A 23706-nucleotide genomic window follows, 5' to 3' on the forward strand; every position below is an offset into this window, starting at 1 on the left:
CCTAAATATGTGCCTTCTGGGGCCACAAGCACCTTTTGTTTTGCTATCACATACTATAGCCAATTTTTAAAATTGCTAATTGTGAGTCAGCTCAAGAAACATCTCAGACTTCAGAGAAAGGTCTAGTAGGGATGAAAGGAGAGAGCCGTGGATAGAGACACCAGCTTGCTTCTAAGTGATGTGGGTTTAGTAATCCCAGAGCAGAATCCTGAGGATGAATTGGAAAGTGGGGAGAACTTCCTCAGAGAAGGAGCATCTCTTCTTTCTTACTCTCTCAAAGCTCAGCCAAGGGGCTGTTTAGAGTTTGCAGCTGCGTGTCAGCCCCTTGAGGAATCCAGGGAGATGCCGCAAAGACCAGGTATTTTAAAACAAAATGAAGAATGAAGCGAGTATCAAATTCACACACAAAAAAAGAGAGGGAGGGAAGAGAAAAGAGGGAAGGAAAGAACAATGAATGAAAAGGGAGGGGGAAGAGGAAAGAAGGAAAAGGGAGAAGCAGCCCAAACATGAGGGCAAAGAGAAGATTCCAGAAAGGCAGAGGGTGTTAAGTTATTTCAGGAATTTCTGAATAGGTTTTATAACATGGAGATGACGTTCAGGAGTTTCTAACGAACAGAAAATGGGGTGTGTGCCTGGGGTTCCGTTCTCTTGTGTTTCTCTCCCCTTTTCTGCATCTTTCTCTGGGAGGGAAGAAAGGGGCTGTCACCTCTCCCCACACTTGGCTCCATTCCCCTCGTTGGTGGCGTCGTCAGCGCCTCTAGTGTGGAACTGGATGTGTTGGACGTTGTGAAAGGACCAGGACCGTCTGTACAAAGTCCCATCAGAGCGGAGGGCAGATGGGGTGCGGCTGAGGCACCCACTGCACCAGCCTTGTTAAATCAAGGTGTGTCCCAGCCCCCAGTCCCTTGCTCTACTTCCCCTAACAGACACATACAGACAAATGTGCTGGTGAGTTTCCAAATGTTACCATTTCCATTTATGTTTATCAGTGTCCAAACAATCTTGCCAAAAAGCATGAGATACTATTAATAAGTTTAAAAGTAGCCAAACAACTGGAATGTAACTGATTTTTAATAGGTATACCCATAAAGATATATAAAATAATCTGATGATCAGGAGACCCTTGGATTTAGAAAGTGATACATTTTTAAGGAATACAGTATAATTAAGAGTCTGGCTAATTGGATAAATTAGATTAAACTAGTTCATAGTTTAGCCCTGTTATATACAGTCTCTTTTGGACTTGAGGATATATTTGATTCTTTGCATCCATAATTTCCTCCTAGATATATGAACATAAATGGCGCTCGTAGTCAAAAATCTTAGAGAGTTGAGTTTTTCTTTAATTGTATCATTGATTTTAATGAAAGTGTTTAAAAAAAAAGTCTTTTGTCGCCATGATATTTTAAAAACATGAGTCTGAAGGACCATTTGTAATAATAATATTTTACATATTTATAGTGCTTAACAATATCCAAATGCTTTCCTATGCATAATCTCGATTCTCCTAACAACCTTTTGTTATGTAGTTAAGGCAACAGAGCATCAAAGAAGCTGACAGTTCAAGGTCACATAAATAGTAAAATTAAAAGCTGAAACCAAAATCTGGGCCTCCCCCACCTTGCCCATCAGAATTTCCATCCATCAAGTTGTAAATCAGATTCTCGTGTTGAGAAGGAGGATAGAGTAGGTGACATTTAAGAGTGCATTATTTTACAAGTCAATTTTGTAAGGTACTCATTCAAATTTCTCAGTATTCTTCATAATTTCCATGTACTTATATTCTTACCCATGGATTATGTTAAAGAAATTTCGGTAACCTCAAGAAAAGTGGGAAAGAAATTTCAAAACTTCCCCCTGCTTTGCATTTCAAGGCAGCTCAACAGTTCAACTTCAATAAGACTTTCATTTTTTTAACTCTTATTATAGAAAACCATACCAAAATTAAGTTCTTTATTCCACTTTCTAAGATCTAACTTTAATTGAAGGAAGAGAAAGAAAATGAGAATATATTGATGTTGTAAGGACAAAAGAAAAAAAATCAATTTAGAAGTCTTCTCTTTGTCCATTGCCACTCTCCTCCATTTCTGTTCTTCTAGCTGGCCCATGCACCCCAGCTCACCCAGTCCGGTTGCCATAAGATTCGACCGTAGGCCTGAACTCATCCTTCTCTCTGATTGGGTGTACTAAGTATCAGGGTCTCCAAAAGATCCAGCTAAATCAGCATTTATAGTCTATGTAACATCTGTCCTGGAAAATGAAGTTCATGGAGTCGAATAACATTATCAATTAACTGAAACACACAGACCTCAGATTTTTTGTAATGTGTGTATAGACCCAACCAAAATATGCTTCTGAAAATATGAGCAATTGAGAATTAGTCCATTAGGATTATAATTGTAATTTATAATATGCTCAGACTCCATCTGCGGGTTATAAATGCTTACTGCAGCCTTGTGCACCAGGTGTGGGAATCAGTTGTGGAAAAAGCTCGCAGAGGAATAAGTTTGGAGTTATTCTTAAGAGTTGATAGAATGGATTTATCGTACGGGTGAAACCATAAACACTTTTCGGGTTTGATGGCCATAGAATATACGTGTGCCATATATCAATGTCTTATTCAAACTTAGGTGCTCAAGCAATGCTTATTGAATAAATATGTAAATGAATGAATGAATATTGCAAAGGAATTTAGGAATTTGGACATGGCCAGAAGAACCCAAGTCCTGCTCCAGTGACCTGACCAATGCAATCTCCCTGCCACGCTCAGTGGAGATCGCGAATCTTCCAATCAGATCACATTCCTCTTTGGTTAATAACGTGAACCACTGGCCCCATTGGAGCGATGCAGAAACAAATGAGAAACGGAGCAGGAAACCCCTAGAGCCCAGCTTTCATTTTTAACCTAATTTTTTGGCTTCCAGTGTTTCTGCTCATTAAACAAGAAAAAAATAAATTGTTTGTAATTTTCAAAACACTTTGCATGTTAACTCATTCCAGAGGCAAACAGCTTTACAGGCAAAATCACTAGAGAGCATGTGGTGAACGGGGCCTCGTTACCAAAGGAGGTCACATAAAAATTAAAAAACGCTGAAGAATAAATAGTCCATGCTGTTCAGGGGAATGAGCTATGCAACCCAAGTAAAAATTAAAACCAAATTACGTACACTAATCAGCATTGCGTGGCATATCCAACTCATTTGCATACAATGCAATTATCCTGATAGTTGCTCAATTCAACACATCCAGCTGGGTTAGTCTGTCTCCAAGGACACGAGGCGCTGGGCTTTTCCCCAGTGCATTGGCTGTGTTCCCTTATGACCACGACAGCAAATAAACAACCACGGCACCATTAGACTTTGAACATTTGAAATAAAAGCAATACAGATCTGTGCGTGGCTAGCCTTCAGCCCCCCTCAGATGGATAAGAAACAGGCTGATTCTGAGTCAGTGCTCCATTTCTAGAACATTGTAGCTGATCTTGTGTTTTAGAAAACCACATTTGTTTTATGCTATATAAAGAATTCTTCTTCTTCTTTTTCTCCATCCTGGACTGGCAGGTGAAGGGGACATTTTGAGATTATCTTCCTTGCTCCACATTTCCTTTGGCCAGCAAGTGACAAAGGATGAACCCTTTCCTTAAAGATTCTGTTGTTTTTGGAAGCAGCTGCCCCTAAGGAGGAGGCTGGCAAGCAGGATGGTGGCTGACTGCTCCGCGGATCCCTTGGAAATCTGCTCAGAAAAGATGGCCTGGGTTCAGAATTGACCGTGGTGAACCCTGTGTCAACATTCGTCTCTGCCTCCAGCTTCTCGGAGCTGTTTTCCTGGCTGAGGGCCTTCATTCTTGCCCCAGGTTCAAGGTGAAGGGAAGGCAGATGCAGCGGGGTGCCCGCGGCTGGGCTGCTGGCCTGGAATGAGAAGCCAGGGCTTTTCCACGAAGTGCCACTAGAGCTGTCTGATGCTGTGCTCCCTCCGGGCTCAGGGCGCTCCAAAGAACCCACCTGGACCCCCCTGCCCCGGCTCCTTCGGCTCCTCGGCTCTAGAGTGCTTCTTGCCGAGTCAGGGGTCAGCCTGGAGCCCTGGGGAAGTGTGTCAGCTCCCGAGATGCCATTCAGAAAGGAAAGCTCGCCATTCCTAACACCAAGTCCTGGATTCAATTGGACCTATAGGACAAGGAAAAGAGGAACAAATGCAATAGATGTTTTCCATTAACTAAGTGCCAAGAATAGACTCTGGTCCTAGTCATCCTCCGCCATGCCGTGCCTGTAGCAGACTTTCAATAGAGTTGGTTGAATTGAATAGAAGTAATAAATACAATCTCATTAAGAGGCGTGTAATCAGCATCAGCTCGGAACATCTCTCTCAGAAGCCCTAAATGAACATTTTGACAAGGCTAAGACTCTGGGAATCAAATGACCCCTTGACAATAACACCGTTCTGATAGATCGAGTTGTTCCAATGATGCAAAGATGTTCAGAGTTGTTATTTGGTGGCCTCACTCGATGTTGTAAATGATTGACCATGCCAACCATGGTATTGCCCACCATGAAAAAAAAAAACCTAAAAAGCCACCAAAACATGTGATTATACTCGAGATAAAGTTTGGGATGAGAATTCAGTCTTCCGAAGTTGGTAGTCCTTTTAGATCATGCTAACAATGATATATATCTTGGGCTATTGCAAGACATGTGGGCACTCCAGGCAAGCTAATCATTTGACACATTTTAAACCAATATGCTTTAAATTTGGGGACACCATTTATTTAGAGTAGAGGCCTCATATAATATGGAAAAACATAAAAAGGGGCAACTATTTATTTGGGGGCTCTGGTGTCTTAATCCCCAGCAATTCCATTCTCGTTCCAAACTTACAGATCCTACTGAGCAAAATGCCCACCCTATAGTTAACTGCTCTCCCTCTGCGAAATGGAGTTCCCATCTGCCATCCTTGGACTTTTGGGAGTCTCATCCCCTACTCCTTATATAGCACGCTTGCCAAGAGGATTTCTGGAAAAGACAATTTTCTCCATCTTGTCAGTAGCCCTCAGAAATTGGTATCCAGGGCCCAGCCCTGCCTGGCCCAGTCCTTAACCAAATATCAAAAAGAATGGTACAGAAGAACTTCAAAGGCATTTAAGTGAAAGAAGCCAATCTGAAAAGGCTACTTACTCTATGATTCTAACTATATGACATTCTGGAAAACACAAAACTATGGAGACGGTAAAAAGATTAGTGTTTAGGGAGTTATGAGGTTAGAGGGAAGGAGGGATGAATAGGCCAAGAAGCATAGAGGTTTTTTAGGGCAATGAAACTATTCTGTATGATATTCTGTATGATAGTATAATAGTGGATACATGTCATTACTCGGTTGTCAAAACCCATAGAATGTACAACGCCAAGAGTGATCCCTAATGTGAACTAGGGACTTTGGGTGATAATGATGTGTCAATGTAGCTTCATCATTGTAACAAATGTCCCACTCTGGTGTGGATGTTGACAGTGGGGGAGGCTGTGTGTGTTGGGGGGAAGGGAGGACACGGGATTCTCTGTACCTTCTGCTCCATTTTGCTGTGAACTTAACACTGCTCTAAAAAAAAGTCTATTAAAAGAAACAAAAGGTACATATTTATCTCACAAGGCAATAAGGCAGAACAGTGAGAAAGCAGGTCTAGAAATGCATCAATCACTGTACACATAGTATTTGTTTATAGATATGATACACGGATATGTCCTCCTCTCAATTTCCTCTCTGATAGAAATGAGATGGATGTTATCAAATTGCAAAGAGCAAAAAACAAAAATAGGGATTTCCATGAACTCCTTTAGCATAGAAGTAGGCAAATATTTTCTGTAAAGGGCCATATAGTAACGATCTGAGGTTTTGCAGGCCATACGGTCTTTACTGCAGTGACTCAACTCTGCCACAAAGCAACTGTAGATAACACGCAGATGAATGGGCGTGGCTGTGTTTCAATGACACTCTATGAACATTGACATTTGAATCTCATAAATTCTCATGTGTCATGAAATTTTTTCCCCCAACCATTTAAATATGGAAAACCTATTCTTAGCTCCTGGGCCATCACTGGCCGATCCCTGCTTAAATCAATAATTCTCATTCATTCATTCTCTCCCTCCCTCCCTCTCTCACTCTCTCTCTCTTAAGAATACAAAGGCTTTTTTCAAACAAAGTCTTTTCTGGGAGCCCTAAACAGGAAGCAGACTAGCCAGAGCAGCCCTGGTTGGAGCAGCAGTGGTAGCCCCCCCCTGCCGGGCTTCCCTTGGTTCTTCTTCCCTCCCCCTCCCATGGTGGCTGCTGACCTGCCCCCCTCCCCACCCACCAGGTCCCCAGGGCTCCTCAGAACACAGTTTGAAAACCATTATTCTAGAATCTCTAAATTCTACCCCTGGCCCGAGCCAATTCACTAGAGAGCTGCATTTACCCAAATCCTCCCTCCACAGGTGTGCTCCACTGAGCCACACCCGAGCAGAGTGTGCCAGCTCGTGCTGAAGAGAGCCTCCACCAGCATCCAAAACTCTCTCTAGTGGGGATGCTGTCAAAGGGAGGCCCGCTGCATCACAAGATGTGCCCTTTGTGCAAACCCAAAGGAGAAATTTTTGTCCCAAACTTTGCACATTGAAGCCCCCGGGGTAGCTTTAAAAAACACCGATGTCTGGCTCCTGCCCTCAGACATTCTAATATCATTGGGCCAGGTGCAACCTGGGCATCAGGAATTTTTCAGTCTCTCTAGGTGATTCTAATGTGCAGCAAAGTTTGGGAACCACTGCCATAGACCCAGAAAAGGTGGGTCTCACATATTACCTTGTGGTCACTGTGAATCTATTTCTCAGTGTGTAAAGCTGACGCCCTGCTGCACGTTTCTGGTAATTGCTTTGCCTAATTTTGTTTTGCTGTGTCTCTCTGCATTTCCCTTTGCTCTAATTCCTTTCTCCCTCACTTCCTTCCTTCCTCCCTCACCTCCTTCCTCCCTCCCTCACTTTCTTCTTTCCTTCCTTCCTTCCTCTGCCCTCCCTTCCCTGCCTTTCTTTCCTTTTCATCTAAGTGTTAGTTTTTAATAAAAACATATTGTTATAAAAGTAGTCATTACTCACTATAAAAGTAATTTCATTGTAGAAGAGCATAAAATAAAAAGTAAAGGTTTCTCCCCCACCCCGACCTCAAATCACCTCAAATTCTCATCTCCAAAGAAAAGTCCTTATTTATCCTTTCAAAACCAGGGGGAAAATACTATCTCTTAGATGTAAGCTGGGGTCTCCCTTCCTCTAGGGAACAAACTCCCCCAATCCTTCAAAGGGCTGAGCTGCCATTTTTGCCTCTTGGAGAATCATTTGACATTATATTCTACCTTTTTATTTGATCCAGTGAAGACTTTTTCTTCTGGAAATGGAAACTGGCATGGCTATTTCCATATTCAGACATCGTTTAGAGTTGATATTGGATTATCAAATCTGGAGAAGGAAGTCCATAAGTTTGTTTGTTTGTTTTTTAACTTATTTGGGTAAATATCAAGGAGCATCATTGCTGGATCTCGTGGTAAGAGTATGTTTAGTTTTGTAAGAAACCGCCAAACTATCTTCTAAAGTGGCTGCACCATTTTGCATTCCCACCAGCAGTGAATGAGGGTGCCTGTTTCTCCACGTTCTCACCAGCATTTGGTGTTGATGGCTTATTTTCAATCATTTTCTAATTATTTATATTTAAATGTTTGGTATCAAACATTAAAAAACCATTAATTTCTAAGACCAATTTTCAACAGCAAAACAATAAATGTGTTGTCTGTGATATATAAAGAAAAATTACTCAGTCCTCTCATTTTTTTATATTTATTTTCCAGAAGTGAAAATAGGGAACTCCGTTGTTTGACTCTGGGGCTCCTATGTGATTTTCTAGCAACAGCAAGAGAACCTGAGTAAGTTTCCCTTCGCCTCCTGGATCAATCTCGGATCAGAACAAAACTGGTCCTGAAGCCATAACCAGAGCTAAGACATCCCAGGGCAGCCAGGAAGTACCCTCCTGAGTCAGGTCCATAGTCAGTGGGCCCAGCCGAGCCAGCCCAGTGCCTCCCTCCACTCAACTCAGCTCACTCAGTCCCATGGCCCCTCCACTGCGTGTTGTCCCCCTTACAGTGCTCCACCTCTGAAAGACACAATTTAAATCTAGCACTCTCAGGCCATCGCCCACTCTTTCCAGTTCCAGCACTCAATTCTCCTTTACACCTGCTCTTCAACATCAACTCTTCCTTCCCTACTTTGTCCCCTCAGTCCCCTTCTATCTTCACCACCTTCTATAGTCAAGTTGAGTCCAAAGATCATCACTTCAACCATTTCCTCACCAATACCTCCAACTCCCCTGCACTACTCCCTTTCTGTCACAGCCTCCCTCAACCCCTCCCAACCCAGGGTCCATCAACCTGCCCACATCTTCTGAACCTGTGCCCAGGCTGTTGAAGAAACGCACACAACTGTTCACATTGGTGCCACCAAGCAAGCGTGGTTTCCAACTCCACCCAAGCGACATGCCAGTCCTCTTGTTTCCCTAGTCACCCCTCTCCATTTGCCACAAGCAGCTGTTTCAAACTTTCTGAACTGTCCTCACACCTCCCGGGGCACAACCTCCCCCTCGCGCTCTCATCAGATGGTCTCACCATCTAGATTCCAGAGAAAACAAAAGCCATAATTAGTTAGCAACTCTCTCCGTTTCCTTCCACCAAACTTCCCTACAACTTCACCCATCCTCTCCACAACAAAAAGTGACCAGTCTCTCTCTGTGCTGTGAATTCCACTGCCTCCTGCCTTTCTGGAGACCTCAACTTATCAATTATTCATTTTCTCCCACTTTATTATCTTGTTTCTTCTATCTTTCTCTCTCTCTCTTCCTCTCTTTCTCATTCTATGCCTACTCTTTTCCAATAGCAATTAAACCTGCTTAAGTCTATATTGAAAAACACATTCCTTCAATCCTCTCTTCCCCTCCAGCTCTCTTCTCCTTCACAGTCAAACCTCTGTAAAATTTGTCCACAGTCATTTTTCCTACTAGCCTTCCTTTATTTCCCTTACCCATGGCATTGACTTTCCCTCCCACCATTTCACTGAAATTGCTCTTGCCAAGATCATCTACAATCAGACTCCCTGTTATTCATTTTTACTTGAGCTCTGGTAGAATTTTACAAGGCTGACCTTTCTCCTTCCCATTTGAAGTCTTTTTCTCCTTAAGCTTCTATGTCAACACGTTCTTCTGAATTTTCTTCTTCCTGTCCATCCACCCCTTTTCAGTTTCCACTGGAGGCGCCTCTTCTCCTGTCGATTCACTATATGTCATAGTTCTTCGGGACTGACCTGGGCCATCTTTTCTTCACACTCTCCCAGGACAATCTCATTGACACTCACACCTTCAATTATTATCTAAATGACAAAGGCTCCCAAAAGTATAACTACAGCTCAGATCTGTCTCTTAAACTTCATACCTACCTATCCAATTGCCTTTCAGCCACCAGCTCCTCAAACTCAACATGTCCAAAATTGAACTCGTCTATCCTCTCATACTAAATTTGTTCTGCTTACGCTTTTCCCTGCCTTAGAAAATGGCATCATTAGCCCCATGTTACCCAAGCAAGAACATCATCTTCCTTTTTCCATCTCCATGTCACTCAGTCCCATGGACCCTGCCTCCCAAAGATCTCTGAGATCTTCATGTCTCTCCACGCCCACTGCCATTAACCCTAAGGCAGGCTGTCATCATCTCTCATCTGAATTGCTGCAACAGCCATCTGATGGAACTGCCCAGGGATGCTCTTACCTCCGTCTGATCCATTACCAGAAGAGCTTTGAAAACGACTTTGATCATGTCACCCTCCTGCTTCAAATGGCCTCCAATTCTTCTTAAGATGAAATCTAAACCCTTTAATATAGCCTACCACGCTCCTCACTGTCTGCTCCTTCTTACTCCAGCCTGTTAATTCACCACTTTCTCCCTGTCAACCTCCACTTGCCAAAACTGAACTTCTTACAATTCCTTGGACATTATTTGCTCTTTCCTAATGCCAGTATTGGTGCATATTATTTCCTCTGTCTGGGATGTGTCTCCTCTAACCCCTTTTCCTAAAAACCCATTTTCAACTCCCAGCTTATACATTATTTCTTCTTTGAAGCTTTCTCAATATCACTGAATCTGAGTTAGGTGCCCCTAAATATTAGTTCTGCCATTTATTAGTTGTGGGACTTTAGATAAGTTGCATAATCCTCCTGTGCCTCAGTTTCCTCATCTATAAAAGGAGATAATAAGTATCCATGTCATAGGGTTGTTGAGAGGATTAAATGATAATAGCGCATGAGACATGGTAGTGCTAAACATAAGTTGGCTATGATCCTCACCAATAATATTATTACTAGCTCTCCTAGCTTCCTGTGCTTCCCATATCATAGTAGTTACTGTCTGTTTTGTACTTGTCCGCTTACTTCTCTGTATCTTCCTCTAGAACTTGCCATCTGGAAGAGAGAGATCGTATACATCTCCATCATTGTACCTCCAGTACCTAGGGCAGTGCCTAACACATGGTAAGTAATCACTAGATGTCTGTTGCATAAATAAATAAAATTTAATGACAAACAAAATATAAATTTTTGCATGTAGATATGTATGGAAATGTAGACTCTATAAATTAGGCCCCTAATTATTTGACATTAGGTAGATATAAAGTCTTATTAAGAAACTGCAAAATGGCTTTCATCACATAGATGGCCATTTCTGCAATCTTTTTAAGAAAAGGGAATGTCAACTTTTCTTTTTTTAAGAGAAGTCTAAGATCCTTAGACCATATAGCAAAAGTGAGTGCAACATTACTAATATAGAAATGCAAATGTGTGCAGTTGGAATGAAGAATTTCTAGGAGAAACATAATGTTGAGTGATTGAGATAAATCTCTTGAGGGAAAATAAAGCTCCTCTTGCCAAAAAATAAACTGAAATGCATTTGTAGGAATTCTGATCATTTAGAGCCCATCTTTCTAAGAAATATTGGTAAAATGTTACAAATTGAGAGCTAGGTTTTTTCAAGTTTCAGAGAACATTAGCAACTATCTTGATGAAAAAGAAGATCATTTGTTACTAGGAAGACCATTCATCACTCATTTAACTGTAAATACTTGAAAAACAAGAGAATATACATCACTGAAAAATGATTAAGCTGTTAAGGGGCAGACTAACATCATGAAGGAAAAATAATATTGTCTCTTACTAAAAGTGATTCCAAGAGATAGCAAAAGAAGATTTCTCCTACATTGGGGAAAAAAAATTGCACAGAAACAAATTATATAGATAATAAGAAACCCAAAAACAGTGCGAGACTTGTTTAAGAGTTGAAACCAGTCTCTTCCAATTAACTGATCTTTTGAAAAGTACTTGTTTTAATTGATTAACCAAAACCACTGATGTGAACCCGCTATTCTATAACACCAGCAACCTTCTGAGCAATGCCTACAAGTGTTTTTTTCAGGGCAGCTAAACCAAAGTACTGAGTGAGAGTGTAGAAATGGGAAGTGTGTGTGTGTGTGTGTGTGTGTGTGTGTGTGTGTGTGTGTGGTTGTGTGGGGCATATTAGGGGCCAGGATGGAGAATGAAAAGGAAATTAGGAGAGGAACAGAGAGGGAGGAACAGAGGCCGAGTGAGCACAGCTGAGAGACTCAGAAATGAGAAAGGAGCCCTCAAGAAATGCTACAGAAGAAGAAGAAAATGAATTACTGACTTCACGAGAGGCTGTGTTCTTTAATTTTAAATGGTTAATAAACAACATAAAGACGAACTTAGCTAAATGTCTCAATTGATAAAATGGAAAGAAACACGTGCTTGCTTACGCCAAACTAGCTTCTGGAATATATACCTCTTAAATTTGAAGAGACAAATTTATTTCCTGGGAACAAGCAGTCCATCAATCAACAAATGTTTCAGAAGCAGCTGTCTGTCTGGTACTCTACTGGAAATAAACATTTACAATAAAATGCTGAAAAGAGATGGTGAGTCATAAAGTCCCAAATTATATGGTACAAGAATGAGAAAATATATCATCAGTTGTGTGTTACAAAATTTAGGTGTAAAATGTCTTAGGAATGGGGTTAATGTGCCCTTGAACTTCACAGCAGGTTTCACAGAGGAAGTGCTGTTTGAGCACATCCGTAAAGGTTGGATGAGTGAAGAGGAAGAGACATACATCTCTGGATAAGAAATAGCTGGTGCAATACATGAATGCAGATATCCATACAATGGAATATTATTCAGCCTAAAAAGGAATGAAATTCCGACATGTGATACAACATGGATGAACCTTGAAGATATTATAGTAAATGAAATAAGCCTGTCACCGAAGGGCAAATATTGTATGATTCCACCTATGTGAGGTTCCTAGAACAGACAAATTCATAGAAACAGAAAGAAGAATAGAGGTTACTAGGGACTGGGGGGAGGGGAGAATGGCAGTTATTGTTTAATGGGTACAGAGTTTCTGTGTGGCGGTACAAAGTTCTGGAAATGAATATGGTGATGGCTGCACAACATTGTAAATGCAGTTAACGGCACTAAATTGCGTGCTTAAAAATGATTCAAGTGATAAATTTTATGTCATGCATATTTTATGACAATAAAAAAAAAAATACATGTGTGTTCTGGAAAGGAGGTTGGGATAGCCAAAGAATAGGCAGCAAAAGGAAATATTAGGTGGGGCCTTATTATGAAAGGCCTTGAAATCCAGGCAAGTTTGAATTTTATGTGCTTGGCTTTGTGATTGAGTTGACAAGGAACATAAATCTGACAGTCATTTAAAAATGTATTCAACAGTGGCGTGCGGGGTACAGCAGAATGCAGCCAGCGTGAAGAGTTAGAATGTCGTCATAAGAAGGCACACTTGAAGTTACGTGGGTTTAAAGAAGGAAGTGGGAAACATAAATGGCTCCAAAAGAAAACTAGAACAGTTGGGGGCTGACTGAATAGGGGGCTTCCGAAAGAAAAAGGCTTTAAAAATGACTGATGCTTCAGAACCTGTGCAACGGGAGAAGGACCAGAGCTGGAGAAGTGGAGGGAGGGCCAGGCTTGGTTTTGTTTGGATTGAATTTGAGATGAGGATGAGACGTTATGTTTAAACGGTCTTACAGGGACTTGGACAGATCGGGGAGACGCAAATAGAGAAGTAAGTTGAACAAAGATGCTAACTAAATCCACGTGATGGCCTTTATTTCTTAATCTTAGGGAAACCTTCAGCTTAGGACAGTGGTTCTCAACTGGGGGCAATTTTTCCCCCCAGGGGGCATTTGACAATGTCTGGACACATTTTTGTTGTCACAGCTGAAGGGAGGGGGTATGAGTGCCACTAGCATCTAACGCATGAGGCCAAAGACGCTGGTAATCATCCTGCAGTGCACAGGACACCTCCTCCTCCAACAAAGAATTATCTAGTCCAAAATGTTAATAGTGCTGAGGTTGCGAATACCTGATTTAGGAATAGGAAGAAAGAGTTGAATCTTTGAAAAAAACAGCAAAGGGATAGTCAGAGAGATAGGACAAACCCCTTAATTTAAAAAGCGAGGTTATGGAAGCCCACAGAGGAGAGACTTTCAAGGCAGGAGTGGTCAACATTTGCCAATGCTGCTGATGTCCTGACCTCAGGCACTGGTGGCGTTAGAGAGAGCAACAACTCTCCCAGCATCTGTAAGAGATGTGAGGACACAGGGCAAACAGTGGCCCCCAAGATTGGAGAGACAGACAGACAAACATCGAGAGTCACGGCGTCCCGGAGTAAAGACTCACAAGTGGAAACCACTGCAGGAACCAATGCCGGGTGAGGAAAACCTGAACTGTAATTAATGGATGGCTGGAGGCTCAGGGAGGACAGCTCTGAGAGTTAAAAACTCCAGGGGGACCCAGTCATAGAGGGGTCCCATAATTGTGTGAGATTTACCTCTAGGATCTTGACCAGGTTCTCATAATAAATATCTGCAAAAAATCCACCCCCCCACCCCGAGCTTCCAGAAGGGGATGGGGAAAAGGAGTCATTTTTAAATACACCAGAGCAGTCTGTTCTTAAAAGGCCTGCTCTCGGGGGGAACTAGTTAACCAGAGCTTAACCTGCTGGGGTATTATCCGAGCCTAACTGACCTGAAGAGGGGAAATACCCTACTCCAGCCCACTCTAGCCATCCTCTCCCACCTAAGGGAGGAGAAAAATAATTAAAAACACTCATGAAGTTCACAACTCAAGGCATAGACTCACTAAGACTGAGACCTAATTATAGATTGCTTCCCCTCCCCCAGCTCTTTACTGCCACATCTCCAAAGGCCTATTTACAGCAGTTCCTTGCACCTGCTACATCATGTCTGGCTACGAAGAAAAAAATTACAAGGCACACCAAAAGGTAAAAAACACAATTTGAAGAGACAGAGCAAGCAGCAGAACCAGATATGGTAGGGATGATGGAATTATCAGACCAGGAATTTAAAACTATGATTAACGTGCTAGGGACTCTAATGGATAAAGGAGAAGGCGTGCAAGAAACAGATGGCAATGTAAGCAGAGAGATGGAAATCCTAAAAAATAACCAAAAATAAATGCTAGGGACAAAAAACACTGTCAACAGAAATAAATAATGTCTTTGATGGGCTTTTTAGTAGACTGGACATGGCTGAGGAAAGAATCTCTGAGCTAGAGGATATATCAGTAGAGTCCTTGAAAACCAAAAAGCAAAGAGAAAAAAAGAATGAAAAACACAGAACAGAAAATACAAGCACTGTGGGATAACTACAAAAGGAGTAACATACACATAATGGGAATATCAGAAGTAAAAGAAAGAGAGAAAGGAATAGAAGAAACATTTGAAACAATAATGACTCAGAGTTTCCTCCAAATTAATGTCAGACATCAAACCACAGATCCAGGAAGCTCAAAGAACACTAAGCACAATAAACCAAAAAAAAGTACACCTAGGCATATCATTTCCAAACTACAGAAAATCAAAGGTAAGGAAAAAACCCTGAAAGAGGCCAGAGGAAAAAAGGATTGCATCCAACTTTTCCTCAGAACCGTGTAAGCAAGAAGAGTGGAGTGAAACATTTAAAGCGTTGGGGGAAAAAAACCCACCAACCTAGAATTCTGTACCCTGGGAAATTATCCTTCAAATGTGAAGGAGAAATAAAGACTTTCTTAGACAAACAAATATTGAGAGAATTTGGTGCCAGTAGACCTGACGTGCAAGAAATGTTAAAAGACGTTCTTTGGAGAGAAAAATGATATAGGTCAGAAATTTGGATCTACATAAAGCAAGGAAAAGCATCGAAGAAGGAATAAGTAAAGGTGAAATGCAAACTTTTTCTTATTTTTAATTGATCTAACAGATAACAGTTTGTTTAAAATAATAAAACAATGATTTAGATAGATGTAAGTGGGATAAGAGTTTATAGGTAAACTTTTTTCAATAATTATGTGTTATGGTATATGTACTTAAAAATAGCTTCAAGACATTTTTGGTAACTTGAAACCTTAGAGTTTTACTAAATTAAGTTACATCATGGGCAGTGAAAATACTGTTTATGATACCATAATGATGGATACATGTCATTATACATTTGTCCAGACTCATAGTATGCAAAACATCAAGAGTGAACCCTAAGGTAAACTAGGGACTTTGAATAATTACAATGTGTCAATATAAATTCACCAGTTGTAACAAATAAACCACTCTGGTGGGGGATGTTGATAATGGGGAAGGCTATGCATGTGTGGGGCAGAGGTATATGGGAAATCTCTGTACCTACCTCTCAATTTTGCTGTGAACATGAAACTCCTCTTAAAAAAATAACATCTTTAGAAAAAACATGATACGTTAAAATCTTTTTTTAAATAAAACAAAAATAGCGTAGGTATTTAAAATCATGAACTGTGGAGATAGAGAGACCTGAGTTTTAAACCTGACTCTATCCTTTGCTTCCTGGGTGACCATGGACAATTTATTTAAACTTTCTAAGCCTCAGTTTCCTCATCTGTAAAATGGAGATATTTATAGTGAAATCACCCAACACAGTGAGCAGCATATAAATGTCATTAAATGTTACATATAATACCATATTATGACATTAACTATCTGCCATCCATAGCAGATATCATGAAAAGCTATACACATACACTTAAAAGATTGATAATTATGTAAAATATTTTTGGAATGTTTTTGGCAATCTGATTTTCAGAGTTAGTGCAGAAAAACCAGTCAAGGTACTAGAAAGGTGTGTATCTTGTGCTCTTAAAAAAATAATGTTAAAAATTGCTTAACCCATCTACCATGTTCAATAAAATTGATTCTAAATGTCTTTTGATTGTTTCCAAGAATCTAATTGAATTCCACCCTGAATGATGAGGGTCTGCCATCAGTGAAGCTATACACAGTATAATTATAGAAGCTTCAAGTTGCAAGAGGCCTTAGAAATGACCTAGACCAGTACTGTCCAATACAGTAGTCACTAACCACGTGTAGCTACTTAAATGTAAATTTAAATTAATAAAATTACATAAAATTAATAATTCATCTCCTCGTTCTTGCTAGCCACATTTTTAGTGCTTAAAATGTGGCCAATGGCTACCATACTGAACAGTGCAGATACAGAATATTTCCATCACCACAGAAAGTTCTAGAGGAGAGCAGTAAGTCTAGAGTAATGGTTCTCAGTTGGAGAGTAGAGAGGAGTGTGTATGAAACAATCTTTTTCAGAAAAACAAGACTTTCTCCCTTCATGCCTATGTCTTGGAGAGTTGTGTGGATTCTAACTCAAGTGCTAATTGTAGGGGATCCAAAGGTGAAGCCCGAGGACTGAAGGAAGGATATGCAGGTATGAGTTCCAGCTGACTGGGGAGAATAAACGGGAAAAGCCACCAGAATGGATGGCTGATGACCAACATCTATTGTTGGGACTGAATACCCCACATCGTGCTGATGTTGGGCTCATATGCTGGTGTAACTGAACCATCCTGCTCAGGTCCAAGAACAAGACACCACCACTCTGAGGGTGGGAGGTGAAGATGGGTGTGAACTTTTCCATTTTATTCATCTTGGGAAGCAGTCAACCCTTGTCAAGAAAGAAGACTTCGAATGTGGGCCTTAGGTGGGCAAGAGGGAACCTTCCTTTTCTTGCTGTGTGAGTTTGGCCTGTAGCACCTCCTGTAGATGGATGTGGAGAACACATGGAGAAGACCTCTTAAAGACTTCAAGGTCGCCTCTTGGCCTAGGAGTTCTGAGAATGGTGACATCTAGAGGTACTTGAAAGTTCTCTTTCTTGTACAGAATCCTTTGTTGTTTTCCCCCTTTATCCTCAAATTTTCATAAAGATTTTGTTGACAATTACAGCCTGGTCTCAGTAGTGTTGAGGAGACTTTGGCAAGGAAATGCTCCTAAGCCCAGGGTGGTGATGACAGCAATTACCAGTGGAGAAGAGCTAGCCCCGCAGCAGGTGGCGATCTTTCAAAGGTCAATGGCAGGGCCGGCCACGTGGCTTAGCGGTTAAGTGCGCGCGCTCCACTACTGGCGGCCCGGGTTCAGATCCCGGGCGCGCACCGACGCACCGCTTCTCCTGCCATGCTGAGGCCACGTCCCACATACAGCAACTAGAAGGATGTGCAACTATGACATACAACTATCTGCTGGGGCTTTGAGGGGAAAAAAAAAGGAGGAGGATTGGTATAGATGTTAGCTCAGAGCCAGTCTTCCTCAGCAAAAAGAGGAGGATTAGCATGGATGTTAGCTCAGGGCTGATCTTCCTCAAAAAAAAAGGTCAATGGCAATACAACCAGAGAACAATGGCCTGGTGAGGGCAGAGTGGAAGAACCTGAGGCACCTGTTCTAGCACACCTGAGAAACCACATCTTAGGGACTATAGCGTGCCACCAAGTGACATATTGGCTTCTGTGACATCATGATCTTCTCCTGCTTTCTGGTTGCTCCTTCTCAGTTTCTCTCACTGTTCTTTTTCTCTTTCTCTGCTCCTAAGTGCGGACATTCTGCAGGTCCTGCCTCATCCCTTCTCATTCCACAATCTCTTCTGTGATAATATCATTTTTTCCCAGGGTTCAACCATCACCCTCAACCTATGTCCCTGGTCCAAGCTCCCTTCCAAGTTCTAGCCCTCAGAGGCCACCTGACTCTGGAATAGCTTCCTGAGTCACCTGTAAGCATATCAAACTCAATGCATCCAAACTCATCATCACCTCCCTCTTTTTCATCCTCCATATCTAATTCATTTCCAAATCTGTCCAGTCTACCCCCGAAATACAACTCATATTTAACCTCATATTTGCATTATGAGTTCCCCTATTCAAAACTTTGCTGGCCTTTCTCTGGACAATTGAAGTCACCTCTGAATTGGTCAGTCTAATCCACATCCAACATATCCTATATGATGGTATCAGGGTTATCATTGTAAATTATCTATTACAGGTAAGACCATGTCTGCCCCTCTCTAAAAACCTTAATAAATGCCTCTCTAAAGCCTTGTACATCCTCCTGCACCCATTCTCAGTGAGCCAAAAATCGTTCTCCCAAACTCGTTTGAACTCTCTGGCCCTACACTCTACTACAGCCTAATTCAGTCATCTTCCAAGTCGCGTCTCCTCCACACGACTTTCCCAGACTTTCTTGGTCAAATTAACCCTTCCCGTCCCTACACTCAAGGTGGGTGGCTGCAGCTCTCCTAGAGCATTTACCACAAGCTTCCTGGTATTGCAGGCACTTGTCGGAGTATCTGGCGCCCCATTAGATTGTAAAGGCATCTGTGTAACATCACACAGAACACCTAACCAAAGGTTAACAGAGGGATGGCTGTCTAATCTCCCAGAGGGCCATGAAATATAGACCTCACAGGAGCATTTCATGTAGCTTCCAGGGAGGTTTTACCTTCTTAATTCATAAAGTTTCCCCAATGAACATCAAAGTGAATGATAAAATCACCAATTCTAACTCAATGACCTAGAATTTGGAGTCTACCAGAAGCCTGCTGTAAAGTGGTGGATTCTACACTGGATTGCCCTAGTCAGAGGTGCCAAGAGATGGGTGACAGTAAATAAACCAAGGAGGAGGAACCGTAAGTGTTGTAAATTGAAAAAAGTCTATATAAAGTACAAAGAATGCAATTTTGGACAACATGGCCCAGCTGGGGAAAGTTGAGAACCAGCAGTAGGTGACTAGAGATACTGCCTGTGGTTGAGTTGACAAAATTTCTGACTTGATTAAGAGCAGAGTTTAAATTGCAAACAGTTTAAAAAAAGAAGAGGCATCATCGCCCATCCTACCTTCCCTCAGTGCACACTGGCACCATCGCTACCACCAGTGGGAAAAATGCAGGGACAAAGAGGGATGGCTGAAAGTGGGGAGGGAAGAGTCAATCCACTATACTTTTACACCCGCTGAGAATGGAGACAGCAGGATGCAAACTGCCAAATGGAGAACAGGGCCTGGCCCAACATGGGCACTCAATAAATATTTGGTGAATGAATGAACATTGACACACTTGATCATCTATTCAGACATTCATTCATTTACTGAGCATCTACTGTATACCCTAACATCACTCTCATCAAAAATACACATTCTAGATTTGGAAAAGCATTGACGGTCTTCGATGGTAAGAAGTCACGTGGAAAAAGAATTGTTCACTGTGCATGCGGCGAGACAGCTAGCAGCCTTCTTACGTGCGCAGACAATAATCGCATTGCTTTTGGACGATCCCCTGCGGTTTCTACTTTACAAAGCACCTCCATGTATATTCTCTCTTTTGATTCTCATAACGCAAATTATACATGTCAGTACCATTCGTAGGCTCTAGCAGGGACTGCTGATTATGATAAGGACAAAATAGAAGCTACTTAGAAAGGCTCTTTCTCATTGACATGAGAATATGTTTACCTACCATATGCCAGACACTGTTCTAGTGTCTGGGACACTAGACACTACTGGGAACACAGGAATGGACACAAAAGGTCCCTGCCCTCATGGTGCTTACTTCCAGTGGCTGACCACATTCCTGAGGATGTGGCCTCTGCCCACCTGCCCATCCTCATCCCCCAACTCCCTTCCTCCACCCCAGTTACTTGGAATCTCAGGCAGTTTTCCGAACGTGCCCTGCTAAGGAAATACCCCACCACACATTGTCACCCACCATCTCCTCTGTTTGGAATACCGTCCTCCCTTCTCCATCTCGCTACTTCCCTCTGGACCATCCAGCTCAGGCAGGCCCAGGCATCACTCCTCAGGGAAGATTTGCCCATCGTCCCCCACTGGGTCCAGGAACCCCACACACACGTCCATCCCGGCCCTGAGGAAGGGTTATAGGTGGAGAGGTTCATCTGTGGTTATGGCTCTCCCTTGACTAGGTATCATTTTCTTCCTTTTGGTGGACATCAGCCATTTGGGCCACCCAGCATTTGTTCCCCCACTGACCTTCAGTGGGGACACTCATTATCCCCCATGAGTCCCAGGAGGATCTGATTCCACAAAGAATCTAGGGACAGAGAGTAGAGCCTTTGTCTCGGAACTAAGCTAATCCACACAATCCCATTTCCCTGAATGCAGTAATTCACTTAAAGAAGAGAATGTGATCCAAGTTGGTCCAGTTGGAGTGAAGTCCAGAAATTTTGTTGGAACATTGTGGAGTGAGGCATTCAGAGTCCACGTGAAGGATGTAGTCCTCGGAGATGCTGGCAGCCAGCTGGCGACCACAGGGGCCTGTCTGAGGACAGGGCCAAGACAGAGGTGGCCGAGTGGAGAGCTGGGTCCTAGGCATGCTGCTTAAGACTCAGACTACTTTCTTACAAAAGCCAGCATTCACCACCCACCTTCTCTCCTCTCAAGGAAGTTTGGGCTGGGTTTTCTATCCTGAAAAATTCACTCCGTTACAGGAGTGGAGCAGCTACAATGAATTGTCTTTCAGGGTGTCTTATAGCCAAGCCTTTGCAGTCTTTCTTCAGGGACTTTTATGACACAAGACCAGAAGCAGAAGTTTCCAGAAGATAACCCCCATTTTGTTTGCAAAAGCCTAGACTCACTGATGTTTTTATCCAAAAAACTATTCCGCATTCCCCAAATTTGACTCAACTTTCCAAAGCAACTAAGCTGTATAAGCCATGGTTCAGAAATGAAAATGTCTGTTAGCCTTTAAAACAGGAATGATTAAAAATATGCCCCCTGCTGCACACACATATTAAATTTTTGTTTAACAGCGAAGTCAATTTTAAATTCTGGAGATTAACTAAGGCTGAAAGAGAAACTTTGGATGCCTTGGAAATTATGTAGTGAGTTGTATAGTAGACAACTCACAGAAGCAGTGTCTGTCCACCTTATGTAAACATGTAGGTAAATAATTTAGAAATCATTTAATATAGAATCAATATGATTCATGTTTTATTAATAACTCAAAACTGATGATAATAAAATTAATCAAAGAGAAAGACAATTCATCTTCTAGCCTGCTATTACTTTGTTCAAAAGGCCTTGTAGGGGTTTCTGACTATTTCTCAAAGACAGAAGCCACAGAATACTTTGCTGTGAATATCACATATATCTCCCTGCCTGCACACACTTACACACACATGCACACCCAGCACTGGACTGCAATGGTTACATGCACGGGCTTTGAAGCCACATAGACACTTCCTACTTGTGGCTTGGCCAAGTAACTGAATCCCACTACCCTCAGTTATGTCATCTGCAAAATGGGAAAATAGTGACTTCCTACGTTGTAGGAAGGATTAAATAAAACAATCAATGTAAAATACTTAGTCTAGGGCATAACATGAACAATAATAGCTAAAATTGCATTCTGGGCACTATCTTAAGCACTTTATAAGTGTTAGGTCATTTAGTGTAGACAACAACCTATACTCAAGGAAGATGCTAATATTATCTTCATGGTGCTAATGAAAAAACTGAGGTTCAAAGTCACGCAGCTACTGAGGGACAAGACTCAAGTTCCACAGAAAACATCACAAAAGATGACACATGGTGGCTAACATGATTGTGTTTGGTTTCAACAGGATCCTTATAGAGAAAGGCTCTCATCTCAAGATTTTCTTTTGAAGGGGTTCTAACCATCTAACTCGATTTGGGTTAAAATTTGACAGTGATACAAGATGCTTAAAAATTAAGTCAACGGGACTACAAACTTAACATCCCCAACGATAATGATAACTTCAACTTTGCTAGGTCAGATGGAAAGAGCTTACGATATTCCTGAAGCCAGAGAGTGGGCAAAGTATTTGCATATAGTTGATGAGCATGGTTAAAGAAAAATCTGAGAAATGGGGTGTTGTCTGATTCTACTGCAAACTACTTGTGTAAGCTACAAGCTACGGAGTCTGAACTTCCTTATCTGTCAGATGAGGGGATTTCATTAGACCAGTGACCCCCAACTCCACTACATGCTACATATTAGAATCATCCAAGGAGCTTTTAAAAAAATGCCCAGGCCTGGACAGCTCCAGATATTCCAATCTAACTAGCCTGGGTATAGCCCTGGCATGGGAATTTTTGAACGCTCCCCAGGGATTCTGATGTGCAACCAAGGTGGAGAACCACTACATTAAGTCATCTCTAAGGCTCATCTCAGATGTGAAATCGCAGTTCCACATGCATCTAAAGATCACAGAGGCAAAACAGAAATACCTGCAGCAGAATCTTGTTGCCATCATAGTCCTGTGTTTGCCACCTGGTGTGGCTGATGGGGACACACGGATGGGGTAGAAGAGGCACTAGCTGGCCGATCTCTTGAACCTTGAACTGCAGCACCGAAGACTCTTTCGGGTCCACTGACATTCCCAGAGGCAGCTGCTTCAGGGAGAGCTGCAGAGCAAAGCTCTCGGTGGCGTAGAGCTCGAAGAAGCAGAAGTTGCTCTTCTGCAAGGTGGCTTCCCTCTGCAGGATCATCTCGTAGAGTCTGATGGCGTCCTCGTAGTTATCAAAACGGCAGTAGAGCGTCACCCTCAGGATCTCGGTCCCGCAGTGCACCTGCCTCACACCCCAGACCGGCATCTGGTTGTCCAGACTGTAGAACTCCTGATTGGCAAGAATGTGGGGACACGGTCTTCCCTGGGCATTCCGGGTGGGGTAGCACTGCCACGGCCAATGCTGCAGGGAGTCCAGAACTCGAAATAGCCGCTCCTCTCCGAGGCTTTCCTGCAGGAAGAGTAACACAGACACCCCCGGGAACCGTGACCTCTTGGAGTGACACTTGTCGTAGTATTTCACTGGACTGACCCTCTCTGACACCAGAAAGAGACGGACCTCCGGGCAAATGCAGTCCAGGAGCTGGTCGAGAGTTCGCTGCAGAAGCGAGCCGTGGCCAGAGTTAGCGAGGAGGTGCACAGTCATGGCCAGGGGCTCCTGTGCCTCGTTCATTGTGGCGCTGCTCCCAGATGACAAAGGAAGCGAGCGTGGAGGGCCCACTGATCAAGCTTCTGACGTGAATGAAGGGGCGGGCGGTTCTCACGTGGAGCCTTCAGCCCACCAGGAAACGTGCGGCTGCTTCAGAGCAAAGCTCTCAACCCGTGTTCCTGGTGGCCAGTGGCCGCACAGCGAGGGCATCTGCACGAATTCGGGCACGACAGCCTCTGAAACACACAACCGCAGTGGGGTCGATGTCATTCAGCGCATGCCTAATGTAACTGCGTGTGTTTG

General features: G+C 42.5%; 1 protein-coding gene across 1 annotated transcript; it reads right to left on the reverse strand.

The window, feature by feature from the left end:
• Nucleotides 1-1352: 1352 nt before the first annotated feature.
• On the reverse strand, nucleotides 1353-23706 carry FAM124B (family with sequence similarity 124 member B). Its single transcript, XM_058533475.1, has 2 exons — nucleotides 22696-23706; nucleotides 1353-4163 (listed from the first exon to the last, which is right to left on the reverse strand). Exons 1-2 carry the CDS (start codon nucleotides 23425-23427, stop codon nucleotides 3513-3515), a joined length of 1383 nt encoding a protein of 460 aa, XP_058389458.1. The 5' UTR covers nucleotides 23428-23706; the 3' UTR covers nucleotides 1353-3512.

This window comes from Diceros bicornis, chromosome 37 (genome assembly GCF_020826845.1).
Source record: "Diceros bicornis minor isolate mBicDic1 chromosome 37, mDicBic1.mat.cur, whole genome shotgun sequence".
NCBI classification, from domain to species: Eukaryota; Metazoa; Chordata; class Mammalia; order Perissodactyla; family Rhinocerotidae; genus Diceros; species Diceros bicornis.